Genomic DNA, 17,824 nt, shown 5'->3' with positions numbered 1-17,824 from the left:
TTTCTAATGTTTGCTTTGGCGTCTGCTTAGGATTCACATTCTTACATATATAGAGCATTACGAATTGCATCAAAGTACATTTCCATACATTCCGATTGAGCCTTAACTACTCACTGCATAGTGTATGCACTGCATAGTGTCAACACTGGCACTGGTGTTTGCCTTGAGGCAAGTGCAACCCCGTCGTACCTTCCTCATTCAGGCAGCACTCACTGTGTGTGAATGTTTTGTTTGAACAATCGACCATCCACTGCCGCCTCTCTTCCTTTTCCTCTTCTCTCCTCCTCTCTCTCTCTCTCTCTCTCTCTCACGCACACACACTCATTCTTCTCCTTCACCTTCTGTCTTATTGACCATCCCCAAGCTCTTCTTTTCAAATCCTGTATCTCCAGGATCGAACCTCGTGTTCTTTTCCAGTCAACCTTTTGTTTAAAATCACTTCACCATGGGTGCTGTCATCATCGGCCATACTACCCCCTTTGGTATCCCTGAAACGGAAGCCCAAATCGAACTTGTACGTATTCGGGGGATCGTGTGGAGAGTTACAAGAATGTGGTCTGCCAAACGTGGCCGTCCTCTGGAAGCGAGTATCCATGCTCCTGCTCATTTGCGACGCCGTGAGCAGGCTCAGTTTGAGCGAGTGAGTCGGGCTTCCGCCGCTGAGGTCGCTCTCGAGATTTATCGTCAGGAAGTCGACGTCGCTTATCAGGAGGAAGGCCTGACCCAGGCTATCGCTGCCATTGTTCGTATCTTCCTCCATTCTCGCCTCGCCTCACTCGCTTCACTTGACGTGGCTTGCGAAGGAGCTCTTCATATAGCATGGTTGGTATCGAGATCTGCATCGGCATTTCACTGACAAATTCGCTCGAGCAGGATTTCTCCGAGAAGGGTCAAGTTGATGGCATTAAGCTCTCTGGCAATGCCGGTACCAACCCTGCAGCCGCTGAATTCACCCCAGCAGCCAACCCCGAGGCCAGCCCTACCATCCCTGCTAACGCTCCCGTTATGCGTGGCGTTTACTCCAACCAGGCGTTCTTGGACTCTTTCAAGGCCGTTCAAACCCGTGGTTTCAATCTAGGTGGTCAGAAGATTGCCCCTCGACGCATTGCATTCAAGAATGTTCCCGAGTGGGCTACATACTCAGACATGCTGTGCCTTGTTCACGGTGGTGCTGTAGATCGCATCTTCCGCGGCGAAGAGCACGAATTTGTCGTTCAGTTCTGCGACGAGGAAAGCTGCACCAAGTATCTCGAGGCGTATCCTTCCGGCATCAAGGTTGAAGACGACCACATCATCGAGGTGGTCCGGGCTCCTGGTTCCGACAAGATCCTTCCAGCATTCACCAGTATGATGGAGAGTGAGGCTTCGCGTCTGGTTCGCCTGGCTCCTGTCCCACTTGACAAGACTCTTCAGGATCTGCACGATTTGGCCAGCGGCCTGACTGTTGACCATATTCTGTACAATGCGCGCGCTGACTGTGTAAGTCCCCTCCCCTTTCCCCGGTTTCAACTGCAGTTCCTGTCAAACGAGAAGAAGAGCGAGAGTCAAATAACATCTGTCTAGCCCGGTTCTGCCTATCTTTTCTTCTGTGGCGTTGCTCACGGTAACCGGTTCTTCACCAAAATCGAGGAGGAGCAGCCCTGGGATGGATGTGAGGTCGGATTCATGACCGATCCGTACGTATTCTCTCAGATCACACTATGCAATGAAATGAAATTCCATGCTGACTTCAAACACAGTTGTAAGGCCGCTGAAGCCTTCCACGGCAACTCGATCCCTTACCAAATGTCCACTGCCGAGGCTGCCTGATCGGCTCGCTCTGGCCCACGCTTTATCCTAGTCGACGATTTTCTAATTTGCACCACAAACACTTTCGTGCATTAAACCGGTATCGACAAGTATCATGTCGCGGACTGACATGAAATTATGGGTGGACGGAAGATGGGACAACGAGTGGAAGAATCCCAAAATCTGGTGATGTGAGAGTGCTCTTCAGATTGTCTCTGGATTTAGTTTCGACGTTTATCGTTTTTGTTTCTTGTTATTTTTTCCTTTCTTTTTTTTTCTCTCGCGGAGCAATACTACAACTAGGACCATCTGAACAATGAATTATCCACCCCAAACCATTTCTATTCAATTATTGCAGTTGTGCAATCTACCGTAGTGCAATGTCAAGTATGACCGTGGCATCTTTCATTCGTCAGCCACGATGATGAGCCCTCGATATCACACCCGAAGCAATTGGGTACTTACAGACTACTAGTAGTAGACATACAGAAACGGCCAATCCCTGAATTTCTAATCAACACACAGGACAGGCACTACTAGTTACAGTAGTATAGACACTGTTGCCCTTGTAAGGTAGTATCAAGGATGCAATATCCGATGAACGACTCGTGCCAGTGCACGGCCGATATACCCCCGATCCGCCAACTGACTTTAACTACTTGTTAATGGTAGCACTAGCACTAGTAGCAGTCATATGTCCATACCCCGTGAACAAAATCTATCAAAAAGGACAACTTGAAATTTCACTTTTTAAAACCTTGAAACGAATTGCAACAAGTCAAAATAAGCGGTACACCGCCACAACCCAAGAAACTTCTGCAGGCGAACGTCTCTCCTTCTTATTTCGGACACACGGCAACTAGTGCTGATGCGATGTGACTCGGATGGCAGTGTTGATGACTTTCGGCAGCTCGGAGGCGAGGAACCTTCTCTGAAGAATCTATGTCAGTGATTGGTTTGGATACGTATATACATACTTTTGACGGGTTCTGGGCACCTGGGAACGTCGGATCAAATTACCCGCGGTCAAGTCTGAGTGGATCGGAGTCTGAAATTTAAATAAAGTAGAGTTTTTTGTTGGAGGATATTAGAGTACGAAGGAGCCACTGGTTGTGAGTTGTTCACTGGATGGTGGATTTTTATTTTTGACTTATTTTTTTTCCCTTTCGTGCTTACGGGTTGTTATTTTGAAGGAGCGGGTCCGAGTATTTTTCTGGTTCGGGAATTTCGTGCTTATGGCCGAGGGATTTGATTTATGGATTTCGGAGTCGGGTTCGGAGTCGCTTTTTCGAATTGAGTTAAGTTGAAGTGAAGTGGAATGAAGATACCGGTATGATAAACAGTAAATGGATTCGGAGACAGATAACTAGAAATACTACTCAACTTGAACTCATTACTATATGCCCAGACGTTGACCGTTGGATAGTTAGAGCTGGACGTAGGAGTATTTGTATAGATATCGTAAGAGTAAATTAACTCTGGAGTGAAGTGTGTGGGGGTACTTAACTACGCACGTACTCCTGGTAACAACAAAACTCAATACTAGACACTAGTAAACGGTGATGACCGGTAAAGACAATTCTTCACACTCCTTCGTGCCATTTTCCTCTTTTCGGACGAGATTACAGGTCAGTTATTGGGTGGCCAGACGACTCGGAGATTGTCACTGGTAAGGCGTTCCCAGGTGGGCGCGGGTGACACGTGAATTGTGGAAGCGAAGGTAAGATTCTACAGAAGTGGCTGGATGGAGGAGGAGGCACGGGTTTGAACCTATAGTAAGCTTCCCCGAAATTGATGGGATGCCTTATTCGTAGATGGTTGAAGATGGTTGGGAAGAATGTCGATGTGACCTCCACGATTAAGGCATCAGGCCTTATTAGGCGGACTGTTGACATTTAGAATGCTAATGCTACTAGTATATAATAATATGCAGGCTGTGTTCAATGATATAGTACAGAGGGATACATTGGTACGAGGTGTTCAGTTGACCTTGGGCAAGGCACTGGGCTTAACCGCAGATATCCATGGATGTCTGTGTCGGACTGGCTACATTATGGATATAGATATGGATAGCCTGGGGAAGGGCTAAAGCGCCTAGGTACCTAATTCCACGGACGGCTTGGATCAGTTGCCCTACCCAAAACGGTACGCATTACATGATTCTCGAAGAACTCTCGATGGCGATCTCGGGTCCCAAGATCGTGTATTCGTAATCTGCTCCACTATCTGTCTCACCATCTGGTATTACTATTCAATCTGACGCCCAGCAAACGCTAGGTACTATGCAGGTATAAGCTCCTTGGGAAAGTATAGCAATGGAAATGAGTTAGTCGGAAGTCCACTTTCTATGTAGTAAATAACGAATGTGTGGCTTGCCGATAGGACGTCGATCGAAGTGTCGGGTCTTGGTTTTTCTTTCGGCACTTGAGCGTATGCTGAAGATTTTCTTGTACTCCTTGCAGCCCCAGTTGCCACTCAGTATCACATTCTAGTAATCCACTTCTGCAACCTTACTCGAATAGAATGGGCGCAGCGCGAACCCTATTCTGGTAAAAACTGCGTGAAAACTCCGTCGGATATGACAGAACGTGAAGAATGACATCTAGCCGAATTTGTCTCGCAGTGCGAGCTAGTGCGAATACGGTTTTGTCAGCCTTCACCTCGTCGAACTATTGTATTGATCATACTCCGTACTACTGTATGTACGGTATGTATGGAACTTGCAGTACATATGCTTATGTTGAGTGTATTGTACATAAGGTCAGATACAATGGGTACATCATAAGTTCACTCAAATATAGTATTGTATAGATACACAGAAGGATCAAGCAAAGCCTTGACAATCGATTGCGTTATCCCCGGTTGCCCCCCTTTGCGCCCCCTTTTCATATGCCTTGAAACACATGCATAAAGAAAGCATTTGTTTCTATCTTCAGTACCACGCCAGCACTCTTCCCTCCCCCCACAATCCTCGAATCCTTCACAGCTAAAATAAGAAACGGCCCGAAATTCCGAAAATCATTGGCGTCCACCCAGTGATGATCTCTGGCCCCCTTTCCAACTAGCAGGTTAAGCGTGGGTCCCAACCACCTATGTACTATGGCAGTTCGCGACCAGTCTCGCATTTCATTACCGAACGAGTCAAGGGTCCGCCCCCAGAATCGAACTGCGGCTCGAAGGACTAAGGAAGGCCCCAAGCCTCCTTCATCTCTTGTCAAGATGAGATATGAAACGGTCACTGGACCGCGGCCGCAAGTGGAGACTTCTGAAGGAATAAGACGCCAAGTTGATGTGTAATTGTCTTTTGTTCACTCTGGGGGGCCGAACTCAAGATGTTTCTAGGAATAGGAACGGGATTGGGTCCGGTGCTCTGTTTTGTAGAAGTGATTTGCGTCTGCACTGCCTGCGGGTTCAGGGAGATTCAAGGTAGGGGGGCCTTGCTTGGCCTTGTTTTCTTCTTCTTTTGATTAGATGTGGAGGCCTGCTTGGGGTTTGACATATTTTCTTGAATGATGGGCGATCTTTCTGTTGATTGTAGTTTATTGACCTATCTACCTACATCACACTTACCCTAAACGACTCTTCATACGCCATATATGACCTCAGTATTGCGCCATTAAAGCCTTACGGCTTTTTACCATACGTATTTAATATAAACCCCAGCTTTACAAGAGGGCTGTGCTGGCATGACTCGAGAACGGGAGGGGCCAGGCTGGGCATTGCAGAGAATGGATGATGCGATCGTTCGACGAGGACGGACAAAAATGGACGAATTGAACGGTACTAAGCTGTGAGAAAACTCGAATTTGAGAAGATAAGAATCCCTTGTATTTGCCATGAGTGTTCATGTAAATGTAGATATAGTAGTATGTGTAGATGTAGATGTGTACCAAAGTGTGTGAGAAAGACATATGGTCGAAAGGAAGGAATCCAAAATGCCTGCTGCAACGAGAGAAAAAAAAGAGATAGCCGCCCACGATATGATCATCATGTCATGGATATAAAACACCGATAGAAAAGAACGCCCATGAGGTATCTTGAACGTTAGACAAAGCCTCCCTGCCCAAAATACAAAACTCCGAAAAAATTGAAAAGAAACAACTCAGCCACCCATTTGACTAGGAAATGAAAGGTCAAATCAAGCAAATAAGAAAATCAAGCCTCCGCTGCCATCGCTGCTGCCGCCGCACGCTGTCGTCGCAGAGCTGTCTCTCGATCCTCCCTCATCCAAGGATACCAAACATTTGCCCACTCTATCACTCCAAACCGCGGCGCTCCAGCCTCAGGGCCTAAAGCTGCACCCTCGCGTAGAAACTCGCCATCACGCATGCGGCGCTGCTCCCGGAGAGTCGGACACTTCTTCTCCTTGATGAAACGGTAGAATTTGCACTGGATACCCTGGAATCCACGTCGCTGACGTGAAGGAAACTGGTGATTGAAGCTCTCACGAACTTCCTTCCATTCCTGACACAAATCGACTCGGTGATACCAAATGAAGTACATCTCTTCCTCCTCGTACTTGGGGCGTGGGGGACGCCGACGGTCCGCGGGCCCGCTCGTCGATGAACTACTCGAGACAGAGTCGTACCGTTCACGGGGATGGTAAGGGTCCGGTGAGGACGGAGCGGATCCTGTGCGGCCGGACAGAGAGAGCGAGGTCGAGCCTGAGTGCGAGCCGCCGAAGGATGACATGCCTGATGGCTTATAGGGTAAGAACATGTGCTGCTGTTGCGGGTTCATGGCGCCTCCGCTCACGCTGCTGTGCGTTGTTGCTGTCGATGCAGCCCCTGGGCTTGTGTCATGATAGCCCTGATACCGGTTGTACCAGTATTGATTTGGGCTGGGGGGGATAGCCCGGTGAGGGTTGTCCGTAATTGGTGCCATGCGACGAGGATGGGACTGTTGCATGGTGAGTGTATGGTGAAGAGTGAGCGCCGCATTCTCCTGGGCCTGACTCGTTATCGTCGTTGAGAAGAGATTTGATGTTCATGCGGCTTGGCTGTTTGGCGGAGAGTGGGTATGTGTCTGCCATTTTGATTTCGCGGGGTTAAATGTTTCCCTTTTTTGCTGCTTCTTGCTTGCTTATACTGGCACTGCCAGTGAGTTGATTGGGGTTGTGTTTCTCTGTCGTTGAGGATTTATAGATCTTGTGGTTGTAGCGGGGATTTAATCGTTACACCTCGACCCCAACCTAGTGTTCAGATAGGAGAGAATAGCAGGTGTAGCAGCAGCAGCAGCAGCAACAACAACAACAACAACAACAACAACAACAACAGTAATGGTAGCAACAACCGTAAGCTTAGAGCTGACTCGATACAATGTTGGGTGAGTAGGTGGGTGGGTGGGTGGGTGAGTATGAGTGGAGGTGAAGTATAGATCAACGTAGGAAAAAAAGCCTCCCGGGGGGGAGTTCAAGGTTTATAGATCAAAAGAATCTAAACAGCAGATCACCAGGAAGAAACACTCGGGCTTAAGTGTAAGAGAGAATCCATCCATCAGAAATAGTCCCAGGCTAACAGCGCTGTTGGGTGCAGGGAACCGAAGATCCGGGTCGGGCTGGTTGTTCGCTCCTTTGGCCCCCCCCTTGTACAAGGTGTACCGCGGATACAGCACAAGGCTCCTTGGACCTAACAGGGGTGGGCAACAGAAAATTGGAGAAGAGAGTGGACAGGGCAGTGGACACCCTCGAGCACGGCGGTTCCACCCCAGAGAGACTAGAGAGCAGAGGGACTGACGATTGAGACCGGTGAACCGGACAAGGAGGTTCCGCATGCGATGGTATTTTATTCTATTATTATTATTTACTATTATCCGCGAATCACTCTCACTGTATATCATTATATTATTATTATTTTTCTCATCGAATTCCTTGCCACTGTTGGAATAGACATCTCAAATTGTGAAGAAGCTGGTGGCGATCCGACTTGAGTCTCCAGTGTTGATCGGGTAATTTTGGTGTTGGATCGGCTTTAGGCCTGACAATAATAATAATCTAAAGCGAAAATAAATATTATGTGATTTTCCTTTTTCCAAATTTAGTTTTTTTTTTTTTTTTCTTATTATTTTTATTATTTGAATTTTGGCTTTACGAGGTTCTTTGTCTCAAGACGCGGCAATGAGTGGAACGGCTGCGCAGCGCGCAATGACACAATCTTTCAAGCGGATCGTCGGTCATTTCTGCTGGCCGATTTCACGTCTGATACGCAGATGGGGCACGCGGGGGAAAACCCGTAAAAAAAAAAAAACCAATACCTCTCACCATTTGCAGTAAGTGCGAGATGACAAATTGTGGAGACTCGACATAAAGCTCAAGCTGTCAGTAATACGGCTCGCAAAGTCAAAATTACCAGGCGGAATATTGATTTGATGTGATAATTTCTTGCTTCGGGAGAAGATCTGTTGAGGGTTATTACCCTTTAGTCACAAACAGCGGCATCGCATGCAAGCGCACGCGTATTCTGTGCACTAAATCCGCCAACTGCCAAGCCTGTTGGGCAGGGTTTGTGAGCCAATCCTACGTCGAGCACAAGATTATCATGCAGAATCAGGGAGGCCGGCGCTCGCGTGCATTTCCTATTTTAGATGAGCTCGAGTCGTGCAATATAATGGACTATTCCATTCATGGGACTTGGGGGGGGGCCTTCATGTGAGCGGGCAAAAAAAAAGTGGGTAGATTCCCTGACCCGGAGCGTTGAAGACCGGATGATATCCGACCTAATACTGCGAAGAAGAAACTACGATGATGTGCCGACAAATTGCACAGGGGAAGTAGGTTGGAAAAAGCAAGTCTCAGAAAACCAACACAAACGCGCGGCGTCTATTGGAAGAACGGCCGTCACCTGGTTGCGACGCCCGCCGTGGCCCCGGGTCGAGCAGGCGAATGAGAGCGAAGAGCTAATGCGGACTCAATTTGGCGCTGAGGAGGGGAGGGGGGTCGAGAGATGAAGCCAACGCATCTGCAGACTTGTTGGTTAACTTGTTACATTCTCATGTCTGGCTACGATTATGCCAATTCTTTCAAGAGTGCCTTGAGTCTATCGGGAACTCTGAAAATGATGAAATTCGCATGATTCAGAGCCAAAGTGGATTGCTTCAACCTCCGAAATGAAGCGAACCATGGTTATCAGGGTCTTTTGGGAGGCTATCCGTCCTCACTGGACTTAGTACGCGGGGAATGCTGCGCTTTGGGAAACCAAGGGAGGAAATAACCAGACTATCCTACTACGAGTATGTCCAGTGTCCACCGGCCTTGTCCGGTCTCTTTCCATCATAGTGTTGGTGCATGCGTGTCCGTTCAGACCTCTCCACCCCGAGAAGCGCTGCGATGCATGCTCCACCCAGATCAACCGAGAAAGGTCTCCTTCGAGTCAAAGCCGTGTGATGTCAAACTATGATCAGCCTTGCCGATCGACTGCAGTGGCCACAACGGCTACAAGATTTTCTTCACGGCAGGAGATTCTTGATATACTTTGGCAGGTATGTACGGAGTATAGTAATCTAATATACCTGATGTATTCGTGCGGCAACCTTGGAATGAGCCCAGCCTTCTTACTACTACTTCTGCTACTACTAACTTGGAGTGACTGTCAGTGCGGAGTAGAACGGAGTCGATAAAATATTCAAAAGTACGGAGTACAACCAAACCAACTTGAACCTAGGCCCCTTTTCTAAACGAGTGATGTCTCATAACCGCGCATTTCCAACTGCTGCATCCACACCAGACATGGGTGGCAACGCAACCGTCCTAAGGAAGTAGTCAATTCGTACTAACCAGGCAGGGTATCTACTGTATCTAGTGCATGGAGTATATTCCATACGGAATAATTTTATTATTATTATTATTTTCTTTGTCTGCACAGGCTAGAGCTGCCCCGGTTCCGTGCAGATCAGATCAACATGGCCGGGGGCTAAACCGGATATTCCACCTCCTGTGACCCCTCTCCCCTCTCAAACCAACCCCCCCAAGAGGGTCCTCCAGGAGCAATTCCAATTTACCCATGCCAATCATCATCTTCGATTCGGCGTTAGTCGCGTAGCCGCAGCTACCACCAATCACGTGAGGCGCGGAATTCGGAGGCTCCGTACTGCACGGCCCCATTTTCATCCACTTTTGCTCCATTTCTCAGGTGAATCTTGGAGAATCTCCGTGGAGGAGTTAAATCTCGTCTCGTCATGTACATACGAGTACAGATGTGCCATGGCAATCACCCGGTCCACGGTTGTTGTTGATGGTCTAGTCCAACTAACACCAACTAAGGGGAGGCGATTGTAACCTGACAATTTCATGGAACGCCTCATCTCGCAATCTCTTGCCAGCCACTCCGGGAAAGAACCCGGGTCGTATTGTCGCTTTCACCGGTTGTTGCGAGTCATGTCGTGCATGTTCCTTCCCGATCCTTGTATGCTTAACGACCAACCATCGTCTAGAACCCCCAGATGGCTAGGGTCCAACGTGGCTGCGAACCAGCCAAAATGGAGCAAAACCCCCATTCTTGGCTTTTCTGTCCCAATCACAGTCCAGGATTCTCATGCGATTTCGTGATGGGCTGAAGCCGCAGGGGAAAGAAGGAGGAAAAAGCAGATGTGTCGATTCATGTCGATCGATTCCTTACCTTTCTTTTTTTTTTTTACCTTTCTTTTCTTTTTTCGAGCTAGTTGATTCTCTTTGTTCTTGATTGTCCGATCCGCGTCTCGCATTGCCCTATATCGACCTATCGACTCTGGTTTGAACCTCAATCGATTCTTGGCTCACGATCGTCCCATGCAGGGCAGGGTTGTGATTTGAAATCGTGTTCATCTGCATATGTCTCTACTAGGTATGGGGCGAGAACGGTAGAACTCAAACCTTCGCCAATTTCCCCTCGACGCTCTGGCCGACGCCAAATTTGCCTGAGCCCCCGCCAACGATAGCCGCCGTCTGCAAGTTCGGTATCAACAGCTTTTGTCTGGTAATTACTAGACACGTAATATTGAAGTGGTACATTTTCCCGCACGCCAACTGCTAGCTACATCGCTGGTTGATGTACAAGTTTACTAGGCGAGGTGCTTTTCTTAGCCACGGCTCGGTAAAGTCACCAATATTGATTTCAACTCGAATTAGAAGCGGGAGGATCGACTGCACGTAACAAAAAGAGAATAGAGGGAGAGAAAAAGAAATAGATTGCCTGCGCCGAAAAAGGTGACTAGCTGCAGTTCAGTGAGTCGTCATCTCAATCCACACCGCATGCGTTGGACCCCTGCAAGAATTGTTGCGCAGTCACTGCGCTCTGCACGGCGTGCGCATCAATGGGGCCGGCGCAGTCAATTCGAAGCTACGTCTCCATAAATCCTTCTCCAGTCTCAAGAAGCGAGACACGCCCTACGCCGCAGAAGAGGGGCCAGAGCCGAACGGCGCTCATAGCCCCTCTTTTCTACTCCTCGTCGTTCTCCACAAGGAGGGGGTGCACATGTTACTATTCTCGCGATCATCGCGGTCGAGACCGGGGTGTGTAGCGGCACGGGAAGAGGTTTCAAAACGGGAGATTTGGAGGGTCTTGCGGAGATTCAAGGTTCATTTCCCGTCTGCCTTCTCTTTGTTCGATGACCTCGACGAACCCTGCATTGGAAGGTGCCTCGCAAACCCTAATTTGCCCCGAACTACGCCGAACTGTCAGATCAGGAGAAGACGTGGATGCGTAGATCCGTGGCCGTTGGGAGAGTAAGCGCTTGCGACGAGAAGCTCCGTAGACTACTAACCTAGACGAGATTAACTATCACTGGAGACTGATCTGCCGCGAGTCTGAGCTTTGGCCAGAACGTGGTTACCTGGAAGATCAGGGTTAGTGTTAGCTTTAGTGGCATGTTTTTTTTTTTCTTTTCTTTCAGGTACGGAATACTAATACAGTACGGTATAATGCTACTCGTACTGTACTGATGAGATTCCGATTCGCTGAACAGAACAGTTGCCTTTTCCTATTTGGACCAGCTGTTCTCACAGCTGAGAAACCCTGCACATCAAAAAGCCCGAGCCAACGAGCGTGCGCAGAGTCATTGCCATCCTTGTTGAGATCCAGTATGGAGTACTACATTGTATGTACTGCAGTACGGAGTATTGCCGACACAAAATACCCATACGAACATACGGCATTGTATATGCAGAGACCAAGGAATTTTGTCCCAATTCAACATAACGCAGCTATTGAAAGCCCGAATAAATACCCAGACTTGATACGAAGGAAATAATGTCAGCTCGCAATACTAACCCAAATTTGAACTCATTCTCGTGGCTCTGGCCTTTCTCTGTGGGGTTAGACACCGGCCGAGTGACGGGTCCGACAGCTATGCAGATTTTCAGCCGCATAGGAGTTGTGCAGAAGCGTTCTTGTACTCGTAAAGCTGTAATCCGTGAACAGTACTCGTACAAGGCTGGAGTTAAAAGGCGCGCGACTGCACTCCACCCAGTGGGTCCATTTTTCGCACTTTCGACCTTAATCTGGAGTAGTCGGTTGCCGCCCGAAGCCATGTGGCTCCTCTGCAGTCTCAATCAAGAAATAACTGCGATCACTGACGATACAGCTGTCAACTTCCAGGGACATGTGTGCAGAAACATTACACGCGCATGAGTTGAAGACGATCTACTTTGGTTCTTCAAAGTAGAAGGGGTAGTACAGCACGAGGGGTGCGGCAAGCGTACTGCGTTTTTGCAGATTCAAGCAATATCCACCTCGTTCAAGTTACAGAGTACTCGCGACTGCTCGTGCTCATCTGTTAATATCATTAGACCACATATGGAGACATTGGTCATCATGGATAATCTTAAATGCGGAGAATAACTTGGTAGATCTAAGAGCGCCTTGGGCTTCGACCTCGACCTAGTTCTACGTATGTTCTATGTTCAGCTTTGACATGGCATTTCATCTATGCACGAGAACCTGATGGCTTGAGCAGCTTCTGGAAGGATCTTCAGGAGGCAAAGCGCGAAAAGAGCAGAAGTAATCTTCATACGAGTAGGCCTATGGAAATAAACGACGCGACGAATGATCATCAACAGCGCCCGAAATAAATTATGCTACTCGTACATGGTGATTTAGTGTCTGAACCCTTCTGCCCACCGCTCCACGTCTCGCGGTCTCGAGCTGATATCAGAAGAAACCCTGCCAATCACAATCTGTATTGAGCGGAAACGTTTCCCACTGTCAACGTACGAGTACTCGTATGTCAATACATGATTTACAATACTTCAACCCGTCACTGAAAGAGGTGATATCATTACCGGTAGCGTATGGCCGGTAACTTTCGGGCAACCCCAACGCTCTGCTTGGCCTCAAAAATTCCTCTTACGGCGAGAAGTGCGGAGCCCGTAAGATCTGACCTCCTTCTCCCTTACGAGTTAATTTCACAGTTCCAACTCGTGCCATTGGATGCCGATGTGGCCGATCTTCTTCACGGGTGGCGGAGTCAGCTTGGACCAACCCGTATTCCATTCTCCCTTACGGCCGAAAATATGACCCTACATACACAGCAACGGAGCTGGAGGGGAGGAAAGTGGGATGATGATGGCGATAACGTCTTGGCGGTAATTTCAACAATAAGTAAATTTGCCACGAATCGCAGATGAGGAAGGAAAAAGAAAAAAAAAGAAAGAGAAAAGTAAGTAAGGAGAATGTTAAAAATAAAGAGGCAAACGTCGCGCTCGTTAACTATTTCTAGAAAAAAGTTAGATTTACTAGTATGAAAAATGTACTTGGCCCGGTACTACGTACGCCGTATTTTTTCGGCAATATCGACCCTCACGACCTTGAGGTACGAAGTACATAGTTCAGAGTATTCAAATATAATTTAGTTTAGCGAGAAAAAAGGGGGGATTCTTAGTAGAAAGTAGAAAGTGGATATTCAACGCCACTGTCTATCTGCTGATGGCGTGTGTCTAGCGCGCAAGTAAACTTCCGAAGAACCTCGGCGAATAGCTCCAGAAGGCCCGGTTAAAAAAAGTTTATAATATTTATAATTAATAAATCAAATAAAAAACAAGCAGACCAAAAAAGTCATGAGCGTCGTAGCATCTAGGATTGCCTCCTCCACTGTCAGTTGCCCAGACCAATTTGAGGCAACTCAGACAAGCCATTTTGGTAGGATTCTATTGGTCTTACGCTAGGAGGAGCAAGAGGGGTCCATGGGTGGACACGTGGTTTTTGCAATAGATGGTCTGATTGTAGAAAGGAGCTTGGGCCATCTACGATATTGCTATGGAGTGCTCCACGAAGCTTTGTGACAAAAGCGGTAATGTTGATGTTCGTGCAAGGATCGTCGGTTCTTTGCGCGGCTGAGGCTGGCTGGGGTCGGGTATTACATAGTATGGGTCGCAGACAGAAATGGAAATGTTCGGCATCAAGAAAAAAAGGGATAAGGGGGAAATGTAACTGCATACACAGTTAGTTCGTACTGTGCTCTCCGTACTAATTTCAATAGAATTCTTTTTTTGTTTTTTTATTCTTTCGCCGCCTCGAATATTTTCTTTCTTTTTTTTTACATTCTTTAATCAGCTCGTATCCGAGGCAATCCCCTTCGCCTGTTGAATCTGGACTATTTGCTTTTTGTGTCAGATGAACCATGATCTGCTTACTCGTCGCCCCACTAACTGCCGCCGCCACGACTCGGAAATTACACCCTGTGGGTACACTGAATTAATGAATAATCTTTGGGCGGGTATGCGTAGTTTGTTGCTCACAATTTCTGGCTCCCGGCCGATCGTTAACATGTAAAATGAAAAAGAGCATACAATACTCCGTACATTCTCCGGACTCCGCAAGAAAGAGTACGAGTAGGATCTGGAAGGGAAAACCGCCGACACTCGGACCTCCTGCTCGCCCGTTTTCTTGCAGTGGAAATTATCTGCAATCTCCTGATCTGAGAATAGAAATGGTGGAAAAGAGGCGTCTTGCAGGATCTCCGTGTTGCAATTGTTTGCTGGCCCGCTCCATCCCCCTCCGTTTACGGAGTAACTAATCCTATTATTGCGTAGGCCATGAGCCAAGCTCCATATTCCGTACTTTGTTACACAATATCCAATTTGAGAACTTGAACAGGAGGCCGGGGACATTGATCGTTTAGGAAGAATAATCGGTTTTACGATATTGGTCAGGGATTTGATTGATTGCGAAAGGCGGGGAATTTGTGAAACAACGATCCGAGATTCTGCAGGTCAGCCTAGAGATTTACTAGAGTACAAGGGTGTCTACGGACATTGGTGGCCTGAGGTCAGACTTCAGACTTCAATAGACAATGTGTACAAGGAACCAAAAGCAGTAAAGGTAAAAAGGACGATGGAATTTTCCACATAGAAAAAGCAAAAAGCAAAAACTAGAAAAATAGAAAAAGAAACGGGTGGTGGTGGAAGAGTGCAGCGGACTTGACTCTTGTGACGCTGCAATGCATGGTTCTTGACTCGCGAATGATATCGCTTGCTTTGTGTTGGTTTTTATCATTGTTGATCGTTGGACCTTCCTTACATTCGATCCATTGTTGCTTTTTTAACTTTTTAACACCGACCGAGCCGAAATGTCACATTCTTCATACAGCAGAGCGAAGGTTACAATGTGAGACATGAATCCTAATTACTCAAGGGCACGATGCTCCTTGCGAAAGAATTCACCTGCCACGATTCATGATCATGAGCGACCGAGGCCACCCACTATAATGAGAAACGTTGGGACATCCGATGCAGTGTCGGATGTTGGATATTAGTTTTGACGTCAAGGCCAATCAGCAGAGCTACAGGCACTGACGACAGAACCTAGGACAGGGCTAATGCTTCAACTATCACACCGCGGGCCAGTCACCCGGGTCGGTAGCGAGCAGTAGTGTCGGGCTAGCACGGAGGGATGGAAGCACACACGCCCACACACATTGGTCTTTTCTCTTGACAAGAGATAGCAATGCAGAGCATTCGCAGGTCGGAGGTCGGAGATCGGAGGGTCTGTGGACAGTCCCAGGCAAGGAGGGTGGATGTCGTATCTGGCGATATTGAGGTCACATTGTATCGGGATTTCGGACCTCATACTCATACTCGTTAGAAGGTGACAGGTGCTCTCGGCACACGGCTATTCCCAGAGTAGTAGGAGACGATGGATTCTTCACGGAGGGTGGCAGCCCATCTCCGCGGTGGACGAGGAGGTCTCCACCGCAATACGAGTCAAGGTTTGCCTTTGATGACCAGACTCTTTCAACAGTCTCTGGTTCGCCCCCAATGCCCCCATTCTTTGCGATCCACTGGTACTCACTCATTAGACTCGGTGATCTCCGTGCACGGAAGTGCACTTCACGGGACAACTACGGAGCCATGGAGAGTGGACTCCGGAGTACTAGTACTAGTAGCACAGAGGTAATGGAGTATGGACCATGATAGACAATGACGACCTGGTTCTGAGACGATCGGTCTCCCCTTGTTGATCTTCGTGGGGCGCGGCCGCCTGACGACATCTTCGCTGTGGGGGGTATGATTGGCTGATGATACGAAGCTGCGTCGGCTATGCATTTCCCTGCTGAACTTGATTAGCGGTATTGTAATTTCAGCTAGTGCTCTCCACTTAGGCGACGTACAAAATACAGATACAGAGGGGAAGGGGAGGAGGATACCAGTACAGACGCTGACGTTGGTAATCTTAGAATGCATTGAGAGCCTGACAGCCTGACAGCCTTAACCTAACTTCAATAATATGCAATATTCCAAGGTAAGTAACATTCTGCGAGTCAGCCATGTCCCCGCCCTGTACTCCGTACTCTCACCATACATTTCTGACTCCATCATACCAGGCACGATACGCCTGTACATACACCTGTTTACTTGTAACCCATTTCAATCCACATACCCACTTGAGAAAATCAACTTGCAAAGTCTAACAAAAGCCGAAGCCGCTATGTATCGAAGTGGCACCAAACTAAACAGCACCCACCAAGCTGATACGCTCAGCCCAATGTAAAACGCCAGCAGAGCCTCACACCATTTTCCTCCTCGCACTAGGGCTGCAGTAGTCGTCGCCCGCTAAACGAGGAACTAAAGCTAGCCCCGCCAGGCGCGGCCGAGGTTGCAAGGCGGAGGCAATTGTAGACTGAGAGACTAGAGATTTGGTCTGGTCTGGCCAGGGCTAGAGTATGGAGTATGCATTCAAGTTGCATTGCTGAAAAGGTACCAGCAGCCCGAGTACGAGATCGCCGGTTTTCGCTGCGGGATTTTGTTTTGGCGGAATATTTATTTTTGTTATTCCGAGGTTGACTCGGACTCGAAGGATCCATAATTCATGATTTGAGGAGATGGATATCGCGACTGCTACTATTGATGCTGATGTCCAGGTTCATTTGTGGATCTGATATTCGTCCGTCTCCCGTGTTGTGTGTGTATTTATGTGTGTATATCGGTGTGAAACGGATTACACTGGCACGGAGACGGAAATTTCCTTATGTTTCATTTTTCTTCAGCTACGTCCGCATCTTTTCCTCCAGTGCAGAAATGGCGAAAAGAACTTGAAGATGGAGATGCCCGAGGCTGCATCGTGCATACATCGACTCCTTCCTAAAATAACTCAACTAGTAGTAGTATAGATGTAAGCACTATCGAGAAAGTAAAACCCGGGGTATCACACTACAACTTGAAATCTGTAGATCTACTACTTACAGTACTTAGCTCGGACCGGGGTGAGGTCCATACATGTAATACATACCCTAAACACCTGGGCATCCATGGATCTTACTGTTCACACCTGCATGGGCATATAAGCACACCCTCCACCATTTTTTCACCATTTAACTATGTAGTCAGCTTGAATCCACTCATCCAGTCCTCCCGTCTTCACAGTCCTGTCTAGACTGAACACCACCACTCTCGTGCTCGGATCGCTCCTGATGGATCGGCTGCATACTGCATGTAGCAAACTGTTTCGGGACATGCGGACTTGCCGAATCATAGACCGGCAGTACTCGCTCGGGATCTAGCCAATCTGGTACAGTGATATTCATACTTCACCTCTTTCCGGAAGGTGTAGTTATGCGAATAAGATTCTTC

At 47.9% G+C, this 17,824-nt stretch overlaps 2 protein-coding genes across 2 annotated transcripts; one reads left to right on the top strand and one right to left on the bottom strand.

Annotated features, from left to right (window-relative positions):
- Nucleotides 1–445: 445 nt before the first annotated feature.
- N7509_000607 (uncharacterized protein) lies at nucleotides 446–1,809 on the top strand (the record flags this gene model as incomplete). Its single annotated transcript, XM_056625244.1, has 4 exons — nucleotides 446–826; nucleotides 874–1,479; nucleotides 1,564–1,676; nucleotides 1,740–1,809. 4 exons carry the CDS (start codon nucleotides 446–448, stop codon nucleotides 1,807–1,809), a joined length of 1,170 nt encoding a protein of 389 aa, XP_056493826.1.
- A 4,134-nt stretch (nucleotides 1,810–5,943) lies between these two features.
- N7509_000606 (uncharacterized protein) lies at nucleotides 5,944–6,696 on the bottom strand (the record flags this gene model as incomplete). The annotated part of the gene is made up of 1 exon (XM_056625243.1): nucleotides 5,944–6,696. The coding sequence occupies one exon, from the start codon at nucleotides 6,694–6,696 to the stop codon at nucleotides 5,944–5,946; it is 753 nt and encodes a 250-aa protein (XP_056493825.1).
- Between the last annotated feature and the right edge of the window lie 11,128 nt (nucleotides 6,697–17,824).

The sequence above is a fragment of the Penicillium cosmopolitanum genome, assembly GCF_028827165.1.
Source record: "Penicillium cosmopolitanum strain IBT 29677 chromosome Unknown utg000003l:1.0-3747932.0:1.0-3751027.0, whole genome shotgun sequence".
Taxonomy (NCBI): Eukaryota; Fungi; Ascomycota; class Eurotiomycetes; order Eurotiales; family Aspergillaceae; genus Penicillium; species Penicillium cosmopolitanum.
Note: the sequence above shows the minus strand (reverse complement) of the source record. Positions and strands in the feature narration are given on the sequence as shown.